The sequence below is a fragment of the Carcharodon carcharias genome, chromosome 2, assembly GCF_017639515.1.
Source record: "Carcharodon carcharias isolate sCarCar2 chromosome 2, sCarCar2.pri, whole genome shotgun sequence".
Taxonomy (NCBI): domain Eukaryota; kingdom Metazoa; phylum Chordata; class Chondrichthyes; order Lamniformes; family Lamnidae; genus Carcharodon; species Carcharodon carcharias.
Window position 1 is genome coordinate 114,355,883 of NC_054468.1, and position 20,116 is coordinate 114,375,998.

Genomic DNA, 20,116 nt, shown 5'->3' on the forward strand with positions numbered 1-20,116 from the left:
GATGGGATATGCTAATGCATAACGTAGATGATGATGTACTACTGACACTAGTCAATCAAGTGTTAGACTCTCAAGAGAGAGATTGGAATCATGCCTAAGAGCTACGAGCCTACTCTGTAACCTGTTTAGAAGTAGTAGTAATGGACAATTGTTAAGCAGATATCAGAGTATGTCCACAGTTGGCTAAGAACCAAGTCCCAAGCCTATAGTCCAATATGGAAGAACCCAATCTCAGAACAGAACGGTGTGGGGTAATCATGTATTGTGACCCCTGTGAGCCTCAGGTGTGGCTTTTGTAACAAAATTTGTCAGGCACCCTTATTATTGCTGACTTGCAATGATCCATCACTCTTTCCACGTTGTATTGATAGCATTTCACGTTGCTTTGTTGTTTCCCTAGTTGGAAGACGCTCAGTGCAAGAGGCAAGAGAAGTTGGTGGACAAACATAAAGAAGTGCGTCAGCAAATTCTGGATGAAAAACCTAAGGTACAATTACAATTACATTGAACTCGTTTGAAATGTATAATTAAATTATACATAATCAAGGGGCTTAATCATCTGGCTGCAAGTAACATATAAACAAGCCTCCAAGAATAGAGCATAAATGTTGTATTAAGAGGTTTTTTGATACAGTCTTTATATTACCTGAAACAATAGGATCAGGGTGTGTGTTTATATATACATAATATATATATATGTTTATATATATGGCAGGCTGACTGCTTGTTTTGTTTTGCCCTTTTTTTCTGGGGGTTAGTTTTGTCAAAATATCAACCTTAATTAGCACTGAAGGGTATGAATACTTGCAAAAAAGTTCACTAAATTGGCCCCTGGGATGAGGGGGTTGTCCTTTGATGAGAGGTTGAGTAAATTGGGTTTATATTCTCTGGAGTTTGGAAGAATGAGAGGCAATCTCATTGAAACCTGCAAGATTCTGAAGGGGCTTGATAGGGTAGACTCTGAGAGATTGTTTCTGCTGGTTAGGGAGTCTAAAACATGGGGGCAGAGGTCAGGATTTTCTGCACCCGCCCGCTGCTGCGATCTTCCGGTACCGCCGCAAGTCAATGGACTTCTGGCTGGGGCACCGCCTCACCCAAGGCGGTTCCCCCCCACCACCCCCCCCCCACCCACCCCCCCTCCCCCCCCCACCCCACCCCCCGACAGGGCTGGAAAATCCCGGCCACAGTCTCAGGATAAAGGGCCGATCATTTAGGACTGAGCTGAGGAGAAATTGCTTCTCTCAAAGGGTTGTGAACCTCTGGAATTCTGTATCCCAGAGGGTGATGGGTGCTCCATCGTTGAAAACATTTAAGGCTGGGATAGACAGAATCTTTGGTCTCCCAGGGAATTAAGGGCTACGGGGAGCGGGTGGGAAATGGAGTTGAAGCCCAAGATCAGCCATGATCACGTTGAATGGTGGAGCAGGCTCAACAGGCCGTGTGGTCTACTTCTGCTCCTATTTCTGCGAATTCATCTAACCATTTTGTGCAGCAACATTGTAAATGCATTTGTGAGGATTTTCACAGCTATCATTAAAAGTGGATTTATAAAATGCAAGCTCAATTAGTATTTTTACAACTTTGCTTGGAGCACTGGAATAAACCTTCATAAAAGTATTTCTGATGATGTCACACATAGGGTGACATAGAATGCTCACCCCTTTGTGCTGATAAAGGTAAATAATTCTGTCTTACTGTGTGTTCTCTGAGAACTATCAACATTGAGACTATGAAGACGATTGATTTTATACCAGTTTGATGATGAGATGAGAAAGTAAACACTTCATGTCCCTCATTTCGTCTGCTGCTGTTTTGGCAATTGTCAGAGAGTGGGGCCCAGGATGTTGAATTCCTAAAATCATTGCAATGAAATTCGCCTTGGGCAGGAACACAAAATGAGTGGTAGTGAATTTCTTTCCATTTTAGTTCCGATTGATTTAATTAGAAAGGATCATCCAGCAGACTGTAAAATGGGCTGTTAGTTTGCTAGTCCCTATTCTGCACTGTAGCCTAAAAACAACTTCACCCTGATTATGCCCGAAAAACCTTTATAGAGCCATAGAGTCTCAGAGCACAGAATGAAGCCATTTTTTTAAAACGAGCTATCCACTGAGTCCCACTCCTCCTGCTGTTTCCCCACCTTGGGCTGGATTTTACAGCTCTGCACCCCCCCCTCCCACCCCACCCCACCTCTTCCTCAGGGACATGTTGGCCAGGAGGAGGAGGAGGTTGCCATAAAATTAGGCACCATACCCACCTCCTCCCCACCCATCCATACCCTCACCGCACGTTTAGCAGCGATGGGGAAGGTGTCACTAAATGGCAACTCAAGGCCTCATCCAGCTGCTACTGGAATTTAATGGTTAAATCCAAGCAGGGCCAGGATAGGGCCCTCACCAAACGCCCAGTCCAACAGCTTTCACTACGCAGACTGGTGGTAAGCAAGGGTATGGGGGGTGGTACCAACTTAATGGGACCCCTGGGCCCATCAGAGGCCCTGCCCCCACCACCACCATCCCTCCCCACCATCACCCAACCCCCTGCCGCTCCCAAGTATTCTATCTCGCACATTTTCCTTCCCCACCCCACCTGCTAGCCCGGTCCCCTCTGAAACCCTGGCCCACTTACCTTTAACTCTGGCTCCTTGATACCCCTTGAGGACTGGCTGCAGTCCCAGCAAGAGATACTGCCCCTAGTGGTGCTGCTGGGACCAGAGAGCTGCCGGCCATTAGATTGGACTTGCTCCCCAGATGGGGGAAGAAGGCCTGCTTCAAGACAATTAATAGCATGATGGCCGTAAAATGGCTGAAGGGCAGGCCAGCAGAGCTTGCCCATAATTTTTTCACTCAGGCAGTGTAAAATCCAGCCCCATATTTCAATGTCCTCCTCCTGCACACAGATCTCCACGGTATTCATTTGTCTGTTCACTTTAACCACTGCTAAAATTGAGCTGGTTGTCTGCATAGCCATGTGGTTATTTTGCTAGTTATTAGATCTCCAAAGTAATTATTGAGCTAAATAACATGCAGAGAATAAATGCTACTTCACAGGTTTTAAAATTCATGGATACAATTAAACAAAGTTAACAACTGGCCATTGTGCTGCCTTTCTAATTCTAATAAAACTTGGAAAAATTCAGCAGCAATTGTGGAGGTACTGCACATACACCTGTATTGCACAGATGCGTATGTCACCCCAGCCTCTCAAATACACTGGCTATTTATTTTAGAAATAAAAGTGTGATGCAGTTTTTATAACAGTATTAATTGCAATCATTGACCATTATTCAAACGAGCTGTGCACAGTGGTAGCAGATGCCTTTGTTGAGCCTCTGACTGTGCAGAGGAGCGAACAGTTATAGTATATGGGGACAGTTTGGAGTATAGGTTTATAATAAAGTTGTAAAATGTCATAGTCCTGTAGTGATAGATGTAGAAAGTGGCATAATACTTTTGATCCTCTCTCCAGAGCTGAGTGGGTTCCATAATGAAATGTTATTGTTGGGCAGGAGATAAAAGCGAATGAGTGTTTTTCAGGAGATCAAAGGTGGAAGTTCATTTTAATTCTGCACAGATTCTGAGCTACACAGCAGTGTTTAACCCATTCAACGTTATTACATGTTACAGACCACAATTGCAATTCTAATCATGTCACTATTAGAAGTATGGAAAGGCCTTTAAAAGGTGAATGAAAATGTTACTATATGATCCCTAATCGAAAGCAATGCGCCCATTTTATTCATCAGCATGGAATTACAATGGATGGATGCTAAAAACAATTAAACATAAGGGAGTTGATCCAATATCTTCCACTGATATTACGTTATTCAGTGAATATTCAATTAAATACAAATGCGTTATTGTATTGTTAAGCAACACAATGGTAATGTAGTCTAATAGCTTAAATTATGGGGAAATTCACAATTAGATCTTAAAATCCTCAGCTTGGCTCTTATACATTCAGTATACTCATCTCTAGAAATGTGCCACAGTACCTGAGAAGTGAGAGTTTCCATCTTAGGGTGTATTTGCCCCTACTTTCATCATGTGTCTTCCAAGAGGCAGATTGAGTTTTGCTCCTGAGAGGGCAGTCAAAAATTGTAACCAGATCTCTATCGTTTTCCTGGGTACTATGCTGGAAGATGGAGATAACCCTGTGGAATTTTACGACCAGTTTATTTTGGGAAAGGTGCAATTTTGGCTTTTGTGATGCGAAAAGTACGCTATGTACCAATTTCCTTTAAAAAAAAATCATAATTGGTGAACAATGCCCGGAACTCCCTACTGAGCAGCACCATGAGAGTACCTTCACCACACTGACTGCAGCAGTTTAAGACAACACCTCCTTCTCGAGGGCAATTAGGGAAAGGCAGTACATGCTGGCCTTGCCAAAAGCGCTGACATTAAATTGTTGTTACGTATTTGCAGACTTGCCTCACCGTCTTGCATAAACCAAAAACGTATGGCCGGAATTTGCCAACTCTGTCGTGACCGGACCCACCACAGGAGATTCGGCAACCCAACCAAAAGCCCGTTGGCTGGTTGATCCCAGCGGCGGGCGAGGCTGGAAAATCCCGCCCTCAGTCATTCACTTGCTCACATGTTCGGGGCAGAGGTGAATCTATGTAGACGCACACCATCACCCTCAGCTCTCCTGCTCTACTGCTTCTCCTGATGCTGGATTGTTCTGTCCTCCAAATGCAACCACCCGTAGTTGCAACACCACCTGGAGCATGACCTTCGAAGCCTGGTTGTTGAATGGAGCCATTGTGTCCTCAGCCAACTTAGAGCCTAAAAAGCTGTAAATCTTTTAAGTGTAGTCAGCTCCAATTCAAGAGGAATGGGCACAGAAAATTCCACTTTCCGACCATGGCTCATTCCCAACACATGTTTCATTGTATGTTAATGTGCTGGCAAATTGTGCTGAATGACCTCCCCTCGCATTAGGCGTAGGTACATCCCTTGTCCCCTTATGAGGCAAGACCAGCTGGTAGTTTGGGTGTAAAGGTAATATCAGGAAGGAGCAAGGGTGGATTCTAAGGATCCCTCACACTTACACCTGGCATCTTCTTCCTTTCATTTCTTATCTTCTTTTCACTTACTCATTCATTCTTTCACGCAACACTTCACAATGATCTTTTTCGGTGTAACACACAGCACTGTCTTGCCATGTGTAGCTATCTTTCAAGGAGTGTCTCACTGCAAGCATTGTAAGTTGTTTTCTTCTGATTCTCCAGGTGCCCAAGAGTAAGAGAGAGTCAAATCAACTGTGCAACCTCAGCCTAGCAGTAAACAATACATAGGGTATATTCTACTCCGCCTGTAATGAGCACCAACACAGTTATAATCATTGCAGGAGAGAGGGCTGGACAAAGCACTGAGCACAGATGAGAGGGAGAAAGGGCAGCGGGAATCACAGGTGACACAACCTGTTGGTCAGACAGTCAGCCCAATGCTTTGCTAAGCTGCTAGACTCAGTTATCAGAATCTCATGGAGCCTGCCCTTGAGCGTTCTTTGGGAGCACAGAATCAACATTTCACGGAGTTATTTGGCGCTGTGCTGTTCAAGCTGAATAGTTTGACTGTGTCCATGAAGGAGGCTACAAGCTGCAAAACTGTACAGCAACATGAACACGTAACCAAGCTGCAGAACATCACAAATAATAGCCACTTCATGACCTCTCTAGCAGAGCTCCCTCAGACAAGATTTTGAGTTGAAGCTTAGCTTGACTATTTTGACTGGTGTCATGGAGACCATGAGTTCCAAAGGTGGGGTTATCACTTAATCTGAACAACTTCACTGCTACTACCTTAAGAACTGCTCCTTCCCTGATCTCCAGCCACGCAAACAGTGGCCAGCACCAGCATCAAAAGTTAGCACAGATAATGGAGATGTCTCTCAGGGCGATGCCCCAGGCCAAACCCCCTGCCACCCCACTCAAGTGACTTCAGTAGAATCGGTAATTAAGCATGTCCAAGAAGTCAATTCACCTTTCACCCACTGGGCCTTGACTTATAGGGCCACCTTTGGGACCGGGCAGCCACAGCTTCATTGAAGGAAGCACTGATACCCAATCAACCATCTCATTTCCTCTTAGAAGAAGCACAAGGTTCAGAAGAGGAAGTCACACACCATACACTTTAACTAGAGGCAAACACCGGGGCACAGCACACGGTCATTGCTACATTAACTGTGACTGAAATGTGTCCTGACAATTCTTTTGACATGTGTTGATTCAGGAAATAAATATTCACGAATATTGATATGCAGCCTGGTTGAATGGAGCCGAGGCTTTATTAGGCAAGGATTTGGGCACAAGTTGGAAAGAGTTAAAGGCTATTAAAGACAGGCTTCAGCAATTAAATCCTGTCTGATAGCCATAGTAATCTGAGCAGAGTGTTAGGCAGGTTGCTCGTCTACCTTATGGTTGACTTGCTCCTTTTCGTGCTGTCTTTCTTTTCCTTCCTGCTCCATCATTAGATCGTTTTACCCCAAGGCAAAATTGTGGAGGACGCAGGAGGCAGCTGGCAATCACCTCACCGCCTGTGACTAGACTGTAATGCGCAACTCACCTTGATGAGACTCAGCAAGGGAATCACCATTTCAAGGTAGTGAAGTTGTCTTTCTCTTCTTCCCAATGTATCCTGTTGGATATTAGCTTCTACAAAGGTGGTAATTCTGTTGAGTTTTAGGCTCAAGGTTCCATGATAACCCTGATGGATGCGTCAACCTCATGTACCTCTTTTGAGTTCTTGTTTTTGGGCACACCAGAGGTGCAGGGAATGCTCTTTATTCCCCCAGAATGATTCTGCAAAGCGATCCTGGCCTTTCAGATAAGACCAGCAATGTTGACTGCCACAGCATGAATGAATCATTGGAACTGCCAGAGAAAATATGCATTCTTATCTATGATTACGTTCCTGTCATTATAGGTCTCATGTATATCAGAGGGTTAGCTCTTATCACTCATGAATGGTGTTGCCTTCAGGCTAGGGTCACGAGTGGCCACAGGAGTCCAAATAATTAGGCCTGCTCTAATGGCCACCCAGATGGAGGAAGGGATTTTCTTGCCCCTTTCTTGTTCTTCACAGAAGATGTGAAATCCATGCTGAACAACACATCCATTTCATACTTGATAAAATTGTTGACTGAAGGTCTCAGGATGTGACAAGAAATCGTCTGCACATGCCAGGAAGGAACAGGACACAACATTTAAAAGTAGCTGAAGCCTTGCTGTCCATTGATAGACCTGGCCGTGGAACTGGTCTCCAAGTCTGATGGTAGAAGTGTGCAAACGTACAAATAATGACAGACAGGATAAATCCCTCTAGTCCATCCAGGCTTTCCCGCACAGTTATGATAATTTGCACATCACAATATATACACTCCTTACCCTACCTGAAATTTATGATCACCAATAAGGGACAAAAATACAACTAAAAGCTGGGGTCAATTTGATGGAAAAAATCTGGGAAATTCCTCCCTGGACCCTGTTTTGAATCAAAACTAGTCCAGCAGCTCTCTAATTTCTTGTAGCCCCCACCTTTAATACCAGGTTATCTTTGCCCCAGTTTGAAATGGGCCTAGCTGTCACCTGAATAAATTGCGACTGGTACCAGTAGGTTTCTCCAGGCAATCTAGATAAAAGACCATGGCCCTGTGTCAGTGAACTGACAAGTGGAAAGTCTAAGGGGCAATCCTCTTCTCTAACTTGTCTTGTCCTCCTCGACCTTATTCCTTCTTCCTCCCTTGGCCTATAGTTGGATGTTAATTAATACTTTCTGCACCTGTTAAGTCATTGACAATGGATTCAATACAGCATGAAGTAGCTATCAGAAAGTCTCCTCCAAATCCTTTGTTCGTGCACCTCTTTGTCTTTGTCAGACAATCAGTTGCTAAGGGATACAGCAATAGCAACAATGTACTTTTAACATCCAGGACCCAACAGTAGGGAACAGTAGCACCTCTCCAGCAGCACCTTTTTTTTTACAGGGCTCTACAACCCTCCCAATTGCATTATGATGAGAAGCATTCATTCAATTAAATTCATAGACTGGAATAAGCTTTTCATACATTCTGCGAGCAGGGCCCCCCTGTTTCAGGGTAACAGGTTGACATGGTGTGCACATCAGACACTTGGTAGGTGAACAACTGAAGCATTGGCTTGCATTTACATGCCACCTTTAGCATTAACAAAGTCCCAGTGTCCTTTACAGAAACGTTTTAAGGCAACAATAGGTGCTGGTTCAAACAGAGTTAATAAAGGAGTGCTAACCAAAATTGCTTAAAGGTTTTGGTGGGGGAGGGGAGAATTTTAAGGAGTGTCTTGATGGAGGAGAGAGAGTTGGAGGGGTTTATGGAAGGAATTTCAGAAGCTGGGGCCCAGATGTGTGAGGGCGTGGTCATCAGTAGTGGGCAGAAGGGAAGCTGGGATTGAAGTTCTGGGGAAGTTGTGGAATTGGCAGACATTGCAGGAATAGCAAGGAATAAGGGTTTTTAACCACAGGTATGAGAATTTTAAATGGGAGACATTGAGGGATTGGGAGCTACTGTAGTTCAATGAAGACAGGAGTGACTAGTCATTGGAACAAGGGGCGGGACAGCTTGTGGGCATCAGCTTACAGAACTTGAGAGATGGGAGGCTAACCAGGAGGGCATTAGAAAATCAAATCTGGGGGTTGCAAAGACAAGATGAGAGTGTCAGCAGTCTGATGGATGAGATGAGCTTCAAGAGGGTGTGAGAGGGACAGATGGAAAAACTAGAGGAAGACCTGGAATTAGGCTTGGATGACCTGGGTGTTCATGGGGGTGGGGCGTGGTAGTTTTGCTCAGTGAGGGAGAGCAGCCAGAGGCAGATGAATGGACGGTCTTGATCTCACTGACAAGATGTACATGGAATCCTTGTAACTGCTTGTGGGGCGGTGAGAGTGAATGGGACAGGAAAGAGCGGTTTGAGATGGTAGGAGGGAAAAGGATCAGAAAACTATTTTTGCTTTCCAACCTGATCTGGCGAGGGATGGCTGAACCTGTTATGTAACAAATATGCTCAAGTATGCTGTCCTTGCATGAGGCATTAAAGAGGACATGTCTAGGATGGGAGATGTTAAAGGTTTTACTGGGGACAAGAGGATCAAAGATGGACGTGAGAGCGTGGTTGAGCAGATTGAGAACTGCAGAAGCATTGTAGCAAATGGAAGGCCAAGCGCTTGGCAATTGATAGCTTGAAAGTGTAATTATAAATGACTTGGAGTCAAACGACTGTATGATACAGAAAGCCAGCCATGATTTTCATCAGCATTTTATGGGCCCTTTACAATTCAGTAGCCTTTTAACAATTCATTTTAACTGAGAATGTGATACCATCACACGTAAATGAAGAATGCATTGCTTTCTCAAAGATGATTTTGCAAGGGTTTATAAAAGATTATGCTTCAGTGTGATGAGTCTAGCTGATCCTGAAGTTACTCATGCTGGTAGACTCCTTGTTATTTGCGTATGTTCAAGCTGCAAGTGACTCCTACGTCTTCTGTGGGTCCTCTCATGACTAAAGGGTTTTAATGTGGGATCGGCATGATCGTCCACAGAACTGGCTGTTCATGTTGGCATTGTTCTTACTTGGGGGAATTCTGCAGCTGTGCCATCTCTGGATGTCCCCTGGACACTTTGGATGTTGGGAGTTTGGCATGAATGTCCCTCAAAACATGCTGGACCAAATTTCAGTGCTTGCCTCCACGTGGACCGGTCGACTGCAGTGTTTTCCCAAGAGAGGTGGTCTGCAATGCAGAGGGCTATAATAAGGCTCTTTTATCCTTGTATCATTTATACTGATCACCTTGATTTTGTTTGTCCTGAGGCAGTTCCCCATAGAAGACCTGCTTAGGGATTCTATCGTCATCCATGCAGGAGATCTGGCCTACCCATCCAAGTTGAATTTTCTGGAGGGAGGTTAGTCATAAATTAGGAAGGCAAGCTTAGAAGATAGACTTCGTCCTTCAGAACTAAAGTGTCTGGCTGTAGAGTTTCTGTCCAAAGTTGTTAGCTATAGCTCCATGAAAAATTCGTCACAGTTTGGCAGTTTGCTTTAAACTTTAAGTTTGTGTAAATATTGAGTAAAGCCAAGAGCACGTGTAGATCACCTGCCCTTTACAGATCCCATATAATTTTCACCTCATTGTGGAATGTGGCAGGCTCTATGAAGAATGGTCAGCACCTTCTGCCAGGTTATTCCTGATGAAGACGGAAACCCATCCCAAGCGAGTCATAGAATCACGGAATTGTTACGCATCTTCTGCACCAGAAGGAGGTCATTCAGCCCATGGTGACTTGATCCAGAGAGAAGGAACTGAATAGAAGTCTCTTCTCAGGAGGATGATGGACCACCATATTTACTGAGCGTTGCTCTGTGTCAGTCGTGGCTCAGTTAGTAGTAATTCCACCTCAGAGACAGCAGATTGCAGGTTCAACTCCCAAAAGTCTAGGCTGACACTCCACTGCAGTACTGAGTAGTTCAGAGGTTTATTGACCTCTACAGTGCTGTTGAAGGTGCTGTCTTTCATATGAGACATTAAACTGAGACCCTGTCTGCCCTCTCAAGTAGATGTAAAATTTCCTATGAAATTGTTTCAAAGAAGAGCAGGGGAGTTAATCCTGTTGTCTGTTGTAATATGCCTTTGAGACATCAGTATGACATCACTAGAAGGGAAATGTGTTGTGCGATCCAGTCCTAGTTCCACTTTTGCTTTGAGCAGAGCACACACACAGCTCTGATGTCTTCAACGTTTATACCAATGTAGAACTGTTCTCATATGCCTAGTCTTAATAAATGAATCCACAATGTACTTACCTAATTCCTTATGAGTGATTGGTGTCTTGTATCTTTTATAGTAAATAAATTGAAGAGATTCAATCATTATAATAACATGACTATGTCCTGATCAATAGTTTTCTTTCAATCAACATCACAAAAAACAGATTACCTGGCCATTATCATTTGCTGTTTGTGGGAGCTTGCTGTGTGAAGATTGGCTGCCATCTTTCCTACATTACAGAATTTTCCCTTTTTTGATCATCGGCCTGTGGCAGGGTTGTTTTGGATCCTGTGATGGACTTAACACTGCCACTGATGGACAATCTGATTCATGCAGTGCAGTGCTCACTGTTTGCATCCTATGCCACGAAAGATCTACACTCCTGGTTACATTTGTAAGATTTCACCTCAGCCTCCCAGTGAGATTGCCAGAAGTTCCATTATGAAAATTCCTGAAGCAAAAATGCTGAGGAGATGGCCGACATTTTAAAAATTTGCAAGTGGAGCCTCTTAAAAAAAAATCATCTCGGGTAGCCCAACAAATGAGCATACATTTTACTCTTTGCCGCAGCAGAGACAAGGTTTGAACCAGCTTTTCTGTTGCTCCTCTATGCTTGATTGTTAATATAGGGGTAAATATAGGGGTAAGGAAAAGACACATACAATACTCTTAGGCCGTAACTACCAAGATCCCTCTTTAGTCATCTGTTATTGTATGGGGAAAAAGTCATGCAAATCAATGAAAATGCCTGAGATGCAAAACGCTAAACACATAATTCTGAGCTTCCAAGAGTTTGTCATAGGAATCTTCCAACATTTAAAAGGGCCATTTGCATCGATCAGTCAGGCAGCAGTTGTTTTGATATTTGGAAGTTAATACTTTGCTCCATTTATATTTCATGGTGGGGTTCTGCCATGCTGAGGCAAACAGTGACTAGCAGCCCCTCTTGTATATCAGGACTTTGTCAAGCTGTCCCACAGCACCACAGACAGAAAAGAGTTTTTAATGGTTCTGCAGGAGGCTCAGACACTGGGTGGAGTCCTACAGGAATCAGTGTTGGTTCCCTTGCGCTTCACAATCTTTATCTGTGATCTGGGTGAAAGCATGGGTGAGCTATCCACAAGTTCACAGGTGACAAGAAGATAGATGCATGTGCAAGGACTTTAAACAATAAAAATAGATTGTATGTGACAACAGATGTGATAGGGTAATTGGACCCGTGTGTGACAAATGTCTTTTCGCATGAATTAATGTGACATGATGTGTTTGGATAGAGACAATTCCATACAGGGCTGCAAGCTCAAGTCCGGTTGCCATCGACCCTCCCACTCACCACTCCCCTCTCCCAAATCCTTGTCATGAGCAAGAGCTCAGGAGATGAGCGGCGAGAGGCAGGAAGCAACCCAGGGAATGTGAGCAGTTTCCAGTTGCAGGGTTGCTGCAATCTGGAGAGGCAGCGAGCAGGAGGGTTGGGGAGTGAGTGAGGGAGATCCAACACGGTGCCAATCAAGTCATGTGATGCAATGACACACACCCAGCGCAAAATGACTTTAAAACAAATCGCCTGACGCTAAACATGAATACCTGCCCCATTAACTGATCTGGCGTTGAATTGAAACAACTTAAAACGGGGCAATTCAAAGTGAGGGCTTACTGTATTAATGATCAGGGTATGTGGGGCACAAGTTCAAAATTTGCAAATGACACAAAACTTGGATGTATTGTGAACAGTGAGGAGGATAGTGATCGAATTCAAGAGATTACAGACAGGCTGGTGGAATGGGCAGATATGTAGCAGATGAAATTGTATGCATAGAAATGTAAAGTGATACATTTTGGCTGGATGAGTGAGAAAAGACAATAAAGGGTACAATTCTAGAGGGGGTGCAGGAGCCGAGAGACCTGGGCATATGTGCACCAATCATTGAAGGTAGCAGGACAGATTGAGAAAGAAGTTAATAAGGCCTAATTATCCTGGGCTTTATAAATAGAGGCATTCGGTACAAAAACAAAGGAGTTTTGGCAAATCTTATTGGTTCGGCCTCAACCATAGTATTGTATTCAGTTCTGGGCACCGTGCTTTAGGAAGGCTTTGAAGATGTTCCACATCTCCAGAGCAAGATTAACATGGTGGTTGGTGGTCACCAATACCCTCTTAGGGCATGGTACCTGAAGAGAGAGATGAAGACTTTGGAGAGGGTGCAGAGAAGATTTATGAGACTTGTTCCAGGGATAAAATACTTCAGTTACATAGATTGGAGAAACAGGCTGTTCTGCTTAGAGATGAGCAGGTTGAGGGGTGATAGAGGTGTTCAACTTCGTGAAATGGACAGAGTCAATAGGGGGAAACTGTTCCCATTGTCAGAAGAGTCAAGAACCAGAGGGCACAAATTTAAGACAATTCACAAAAGAACTAGAGGCGAGATGAGGAAAAACGTTTTTACGCAGTGAGCGGTTAGGATCTGGAATTCACTGCCTGAGAGTGTGGCGGATGCCAGCTCAATAGTGACTTAGGGAATTGGATAATTATCTGAAGACAATAGATTTGTAGGGCAAGGAGAAAGGGCAGGGGAGTGGGACGAAGTTGAGTAGATCTTACAGAGGGCCAGCACGGACATGATGGGCCAAATGGCTTTTTTCTTTACTGTAATCATTCTATGATTCTAAGTATCTTTTCCCCTCTTTTTCCTTGCCTCCCTTGGAAGATAGTGTGGTCATATGGGGCAAGGCCTGGGGGTGATAAGTGTACAAAAGTACCACTATGCTACAATGGGACCTGTTCAATAGACCAGCTGGTCTTTACCTGTCTGTTATCATCTGTTTGAATGTTAATAATTACCTGCAAGAACATAAGGACTGTGAGAAGGAATAGTCGGAATAGGAAGAAGAGATAGATGCATAATAGAAACTGGTCAGTTGCAGGGTGATTAATATATAGCCGATACAAAAATGATTTTGTTTCTATACACACATCAATATGGGTACTCTTTTCACTGTATCTTGTTTCTGACATGAGGCAGAACAAGGGGCACTTTGTTGTCAGATCTGTGCCAACTGGATACATGAGCAATAGCACGTCTCAACTATAATAGTGCAGCAGAAATGCCAATAAAGAAATTAATCTCAGTTGTAGATCAAAGGTAATTATATAATTATCACAGAATCATGGAATGGTTAAAAATGCAGGATGCTTTTTGGCCCATCATTTCCCTATTTGCTATCTGCAAGAGCAAAGGTCCTCGACCCTTCTGCCAATGGAAACAGTTTCTCCCTACCTACTCTGTCCAGATCCCTCATGATTTTGAATACCTCTATCAAATCTCCTCTCAACCTTCTCTTTAAAGGGAACACCCTCTGCTTCTCCAGTCTATCTACACAACTGAAGTCCTTCATCTCAATCAATGGAGTATTTCACCTTTTATATTCATTAATGTATTAGTAAGCATAAAACATTGTCATTTTTAACTGTAAAGGGTTTTAATGTCAGGAGACCATGAATTAGGAACTAAAGCTCATTCAATAATCAGAGAATCTGAAAGAAGTTGACTTGATCTAATCTCCAATTCTGGACATTTTGGTATTTGTGCAAGCTTTTAAGTATTACAAGCAACCCTATATATTAAATGGACTAGACAGAAGAAGGTAAGTTAAGGAGAGGATTAAAGTATCAAAGGAACACGTGACATCATTCAGGAAATTAAAAACCAATGTGTGCTATTGAGGACAAATGGCTAATGATATAAAACAGAAGATAAACAATAATCCCACATTTTTTGTTTACAACTGGCAAAAGCCTAAGTGAATAAACTGATGCAGTGGATATTGTCAAGGAGGGTCAAGAATCAGACAACACGGGTTTAAAATGATTGGTAAAGAAACAGAAGGCGAAATTAGGAAAAATGTTTTTTATATAGCAAGCGGTTAGGATGTGGAATGCTAATCGCAGGGGTGTGGGGAAAGGTTGGAGGAGCGAGATGAAGCAGAGTTGCTCCAGCAGAGAGCCAGCAAGACACAACATGCCGAATAGTCTCCTCTGTGCTGTACCCACTTTATCATTCTGTTAATAAAAAAAAGTAAAGCTCATTTCTGTCATCAAAGTAGCACCTTGCTTTGTGACAGCAATTAAACTAATGTTGTAGAACTGTTAGGATCTCTATTTCTAATCCACAGTTATAACAGGCATTGTAGCTTCAGTGAAATGGATGCACCAACAGATGGCACCCTAGTAATTCAAATCATATTTTTTTAACATTTTGGGGCATTTCTATTCAGAGATTAAACATAATGTTGACTTAGATTTCGTAGCCATTAAGGTTAAAAAAAACTTTGCCAACTGTGTTTGAACTTCAAGTGCACTTGCACATGTAGTTAATGTTTAATAGGCTCTGGGTTTTATCTGAAGCAATGAGACAACTGCCATGTAACTTGCAGAGCCAAATGAAGCCATTAGGATGATCGGATTAACTATTTGAAATTGTCATCTTAAAGTAATACAGTCTAAAATAATTAGAGTTCATTATACATTTTAGGGACGTGTTTGAAATTACCGCTTCATAGTTCTATATTATGCAAACCTATTTAACATGTTTTCTCTGTGTGGCTTTTCTAGAAAGATAATTAATATTGTGTGTTTTCAGTCAATTTCTATGATGTTTCTATTATAAATATTATTTTCATTCTCCCCATTTTGCTGCAGTATTTGCAAGACATTGAGGCAGAATACTCTGAAAAAAATGTTGCTCTTGAGTAATCCCCCCAGAGCCCTGTGTGTTACTTTCCCTGTAAGTACAGACAAAGACAAAGAATCATTGTGCACACAATTGAATCATTGCTCCTTTTTTTTCAATTATTGGTTCATCAACTTGTTTTCTAAATTATTGTGTCTGATCTCTCTAGCGCTTGTGAAAATAAGAGTTGAATCATCGTGTTACTATGCTGCCATGCATCTAAATTTGTTACCACGATTCATCTGAAAAAAAAGGATGATTTTGCAGTGCCAATCACCCGAGCCCATTAGCCTGATCGAAGCATAGAATTCGGTTTCTTGAAAACAGGAAGTCCAGTAGACTCTGCTTAGCAACAGAAAATGGTAATAATTCAGGGTTGGCTAAAGAGCAGTGTTGCGACTAGGCGTGATCTAGGAGAACCTCCAATGAGAATGATCTTGTTGCCTTAGCAACATGCTTGTCCCCTGCCATTGTTAGGACTAGTTCAATTACAGGCTGTGGTTACTTGTTTCACTGGAAGCTAGTTTTAAAATATCAGTTGTACAATACACATTAGAGCTTGGTCTCAGACATTTGATAAATCAGGTTGTCTGTTCATACAAGTTCAGAAACATTTGTGAGCATTAGAATTGTGCTCTTTGTTATAGAACTCATTTTTCTTATTCAGGAGCTAGGTGCAGAGCTCTATTTTCTTAACGTAGTTATAAATTAGTTAATGATTGGCTAGGGACTTGACGCTGCGGCAGATATGCCAAGTTGGAGCTGTGCAATAAGTTGGAACACACACGTTTTAATGTGAGTCGATATTATGTTTTGAGAGCTGAATGTCAATTAAGATCTGCGATGGAACTTTTTTTTGCCTTAGCACTAGCTAAGAATGTCATACAGCAGATGCCGTACATTTTGATAGGGCATAACACTGCATGCCCATTGTCCTAATGATTTACACTCATGTCATAAAAATGCACTCAATCGTATTATTACGGATACGTACATTTACTCCAGGCCTTTTTAATGACTTTTTTTCTCAAGTTTCTCAACAGTCAATATAAAGCCTTAATGGAAGATTTAAAAATGATTATTCTCTTGGCTTTTAAAATAATACATTTTGCCTGTGGCTGATGAGGTGACAGAAGTTGGAACGTGTTCAGGAATATACAGTTGTTAATACAAAGTAACTGTGTTGGAAAGAAATGCAGTGGAAAAATGAGGCTCGATGCAGGAGATGAGGGAGGTGGTGAAGTGAATAATAAACAGTGGCAATATAAACTAAATGGTATTATTTTACAGTTAGGAACAGCAGGGAGGGTTTTGAGATACTGATGGATAGATGGCTGAGGCCAACAGCATAGCATTCAACAGAATAAGAGGGCAAGTAGAATAATTGGACTTTATGGCTGACAGAATGGTGCAGTGATTTGAGGAAGTGAGGGAATTCGTATAGCGTGCTGGTACAGTTCCACATGTATAATTATGGCCGCCACAATATGAGAAAGTAATTCCAGAGAGGGTGCAACAAAAGGCAACAAAATCAATAGCTGGAGACATGAGGAGAGGCTACAGACGGTGAGAGTATTTAAACTGGAGAATCTTATTGAAGTATGCAAAATCATACAGAGCATAAACAAGATACATACCAGTGGCCCTGAAATTCCACAGGGTTTCTAATGGACTCCTGGCACAACTGGATTATTCTTTTTATCTGGAGCTATGGTGGGGGAATCCCTTGCAAATGTTTGGGATGAATATGTTCAATGTAGTCACGTGGATTTTACAACAGGAGGGCGTTACCTCCTATTTAGAAGAAGGAGTCCATATTTAATGGTTGTAAGCAGAGAGTGGTGAATGGATGAAATGAACATCCATGGGAGGCGATGTCGAGATGAAGAGTCAATAAGTTCACAGAAGAGTTGGTTAAGTACTTGATGAATAATTTGACATAAGGCTAGTGGTGTCATGGAATATGATATGGGGGCCAGCTGGAATTTAACCCATCAAGCTGCTAGATGGGCTGCAGTAGTCTCTTTCAGTCCTGTGTATTCCTAGTTCTCAGGAACTTGTTCCCTGAACGTAGCATAACAGTTGATATTGGGTGGTAGTCTGGGGTCTGAAACGTGGTTATACGATCATAACATAAGAAATGGGAGCAGGAGTAGGCCATTCAGCCCATTGAGCCTGCTCTGCCATTCAATAAGATCATGGCTAAGCTGACTGTGGCCTTAACTCCATTTTCCTGCCTGTCTTGACTCCCTTGTCATCACAAATCTACCTAACTCAGCCGTGAATATATACAATGACCCAGCCTCCACTGCTCTCTGTGGAAGAGAATTCCAAACACTAATGACCCTCTGAGAGAGGTAATTCTTCCTCATCTCCGTCTTAAATGGGAGATCCCCTTATCTTTAAACTGTGCCCACTAGTTCTAGATTCCCCGACAAGGGGAAACATCCTCTCAGCATCTTCTCTGCCAAGCCCCCCTCAGAATCTGATAGATAACAAAGTCCCCATTCCAAGCCTGGGAGAACAGCACAGTGAGGATCAGGTGTGATACAAAGTACAGAATTCTGAAACGAAAACTATTGGATTTCAAGAGAAGGAGAGGCTTGATATGGTATTCCTTCAGGTAACTATTATAAACTTGGATAATAAATCTGGATCTCATTAGACTAGACAGAAACATCTAGTTTATTCAGTACAGTTATATACCTCAGTTCTTAATGATCTCCAAAAGGCCCAAAGCAGAATCCATGTGGGTACAGAAACCACACTGTCCTGGCCAGCTGATCCACTTTAATACAGGCATTACCTTTTTAATAGCACTAAACTGTGTTGAGCATTTTCCTGAGAGAAGTTTTATTTTTCTGAATTCAGTCGAAATGTTTTTAATGTTGTTTGGTCAATTAGAAACCAGAGTGTGCCAGTCAAAGCACCAAGGGGTGATCATCTCTGAGGGCACTGCTGATTGCAGATTTGCTACCCGATCCACCATCCACAATCCACAACTGATATGAATACAAGAAGCCGGAGTCTCAGGAATAATCACTGAGGGGCTCCTCTGGTCCCAGATCTTCAAACAGAGCTTTAATAATTATCAGTATCCATTGTTTCTTAGTGTCCAGCTCACAGCTTCAGTTGTGATCGATTCTTGACATGACTTTCCCATGAAAGCCCTTATCAGAAGGTTTCTTAAAAATCAAGTTGCAGAATGATTTTTACTTTGCCTGCGATTCCAGTGAATTTGTTCAGCATGATTTGCCTTTATGAATCTGTGTTGCTGTGGAAATATTCCCTTTATTAAATATTTCTGAACAGCTCCCTTAAAAATAGTCTAATTTTTTTCACCATAGATGCCTTGTTAGCGGACCCATAGTTCTCAGGAACTTGCTTCTGACCTCTTAATTCAAAACAGAAGAAGTCAGCAGCGAAAGTAAAGCTTCTAAAAAAGGCAGATTATTTGTTTATTGTTCAGCAACATCAGTAGTTTTATTGCAATTCATCTGTTTTCTGGATTACAAGTAGAAATCTAAATGAGGAACCATTGCTTACCTTTTGATAATTTTTTATTCACTGGTGGGTTATGGGTGCCGCTGGCTAAGCCAGCATTTATTGCCCATCCCTAGTTGTCCTTGAGAAGGTGGTGTTGAGCAGCCCTCTTGAGCTGCTGCAGTCCATGTGTTGTAGGTACACCCACAGTGCTGTTAGGAAGGGAGTTTCAGGATTTTGACCCAACGACAATGGATGAACAGCGATACAGTTCCAAGTTGGGATGGTGTGCAACTGGGTGGAGAACTTTCAAGCAGCGGTTTCCCCATGCGCCTGCTGCCCTTGTCCTATAAGATAGTAGAGGTCATGGGTTTGGAAGGGTCTGTCAAATTATCACCACGGTCGAGATTTACCTCTCAATGTGTGATGTTCAACTGTTGCAGGCCATAAACCCTTGTTATTTTTTTTTAAATTTTAACCACTGCTGGCAACTCAGATTAAAATGATGCAAATGATAACTCCATGACACCATGGTCCTCCCTCAGCAGCAAGCTATGGAGAAAATCTGGCTAAGGAGCTCAACAGAGGCCTCCTGCTCCCACCTCAACAACTGCCATGACTGCACGGCACCCCCCCTACCCCCACTGCATCCAACCCTGCCCAACTGTCCCAAGAATGCTGCATGGTCATTTTCTATTGCTGCTCAATTAATTTTGCAAACATCCTGACTAACGACCCTACCTGATTCTTAAAAAGGCATGAGGATGCTCCAGATTAGAAACCTGGATTTTCCTCACACCAGCTGGGAAACTACACACCTTCCAGAAAGAATCTCTGGCAGTGGCATTACTTCCCACTCTCACATCTTTATCTCTTCAGTTCCCCCACTCTTGACCTGCTCCTATTGTTCATCCATTTGCTATCCGTTGGCGACATCATCCGCAGGCACAACACCAGGTTCCACCTAGCTCCACATCACCACTGCCTCTCTTGACCCCTTGACAGCCTCTATATTGTCAGACTGATTAGGTGCCAACATCCAATCCAGTATAAGCCAAAATTTCCTTCAATTAAGCATTGGAAAGATTGAAGTCATTG

The 20,116-nt window shown here is 42.7% G+C and overlaps 1 protein-coding gene across 4 annotated transcripts in view; it reads left to right on the forward strand.

Moving 5' to 3' along the window:
• The window catches only part of LOC121290931 (1-phosphatidylinositol 4,5-bisphosphate phosphodiesterase beta-1), an 802,698-nt gene that overhangs the window by 756,531 nt on the left and 26,051 nt on the right, over positions 1-20,116 (forward strand). For 2 of the 4 annotated variants that reach the window (XM_041211986.1, XM_041212003.1), the window contains one exon: positions 401-487. In XM_041211986.1, coding sequence (XP_041067920.1) covers positions 401-487 — 87 coding nt within the window. Of the gene's footprint in view, positions 1-400; positions 488-6,480; positions 6,609-15,504; positions 15,590-20,116 lie in introns of all 4 variants that reach the window. The other 2 variants (XR_005945906.1, XM_041211997.1) reach the window with 2 other exon arrangements.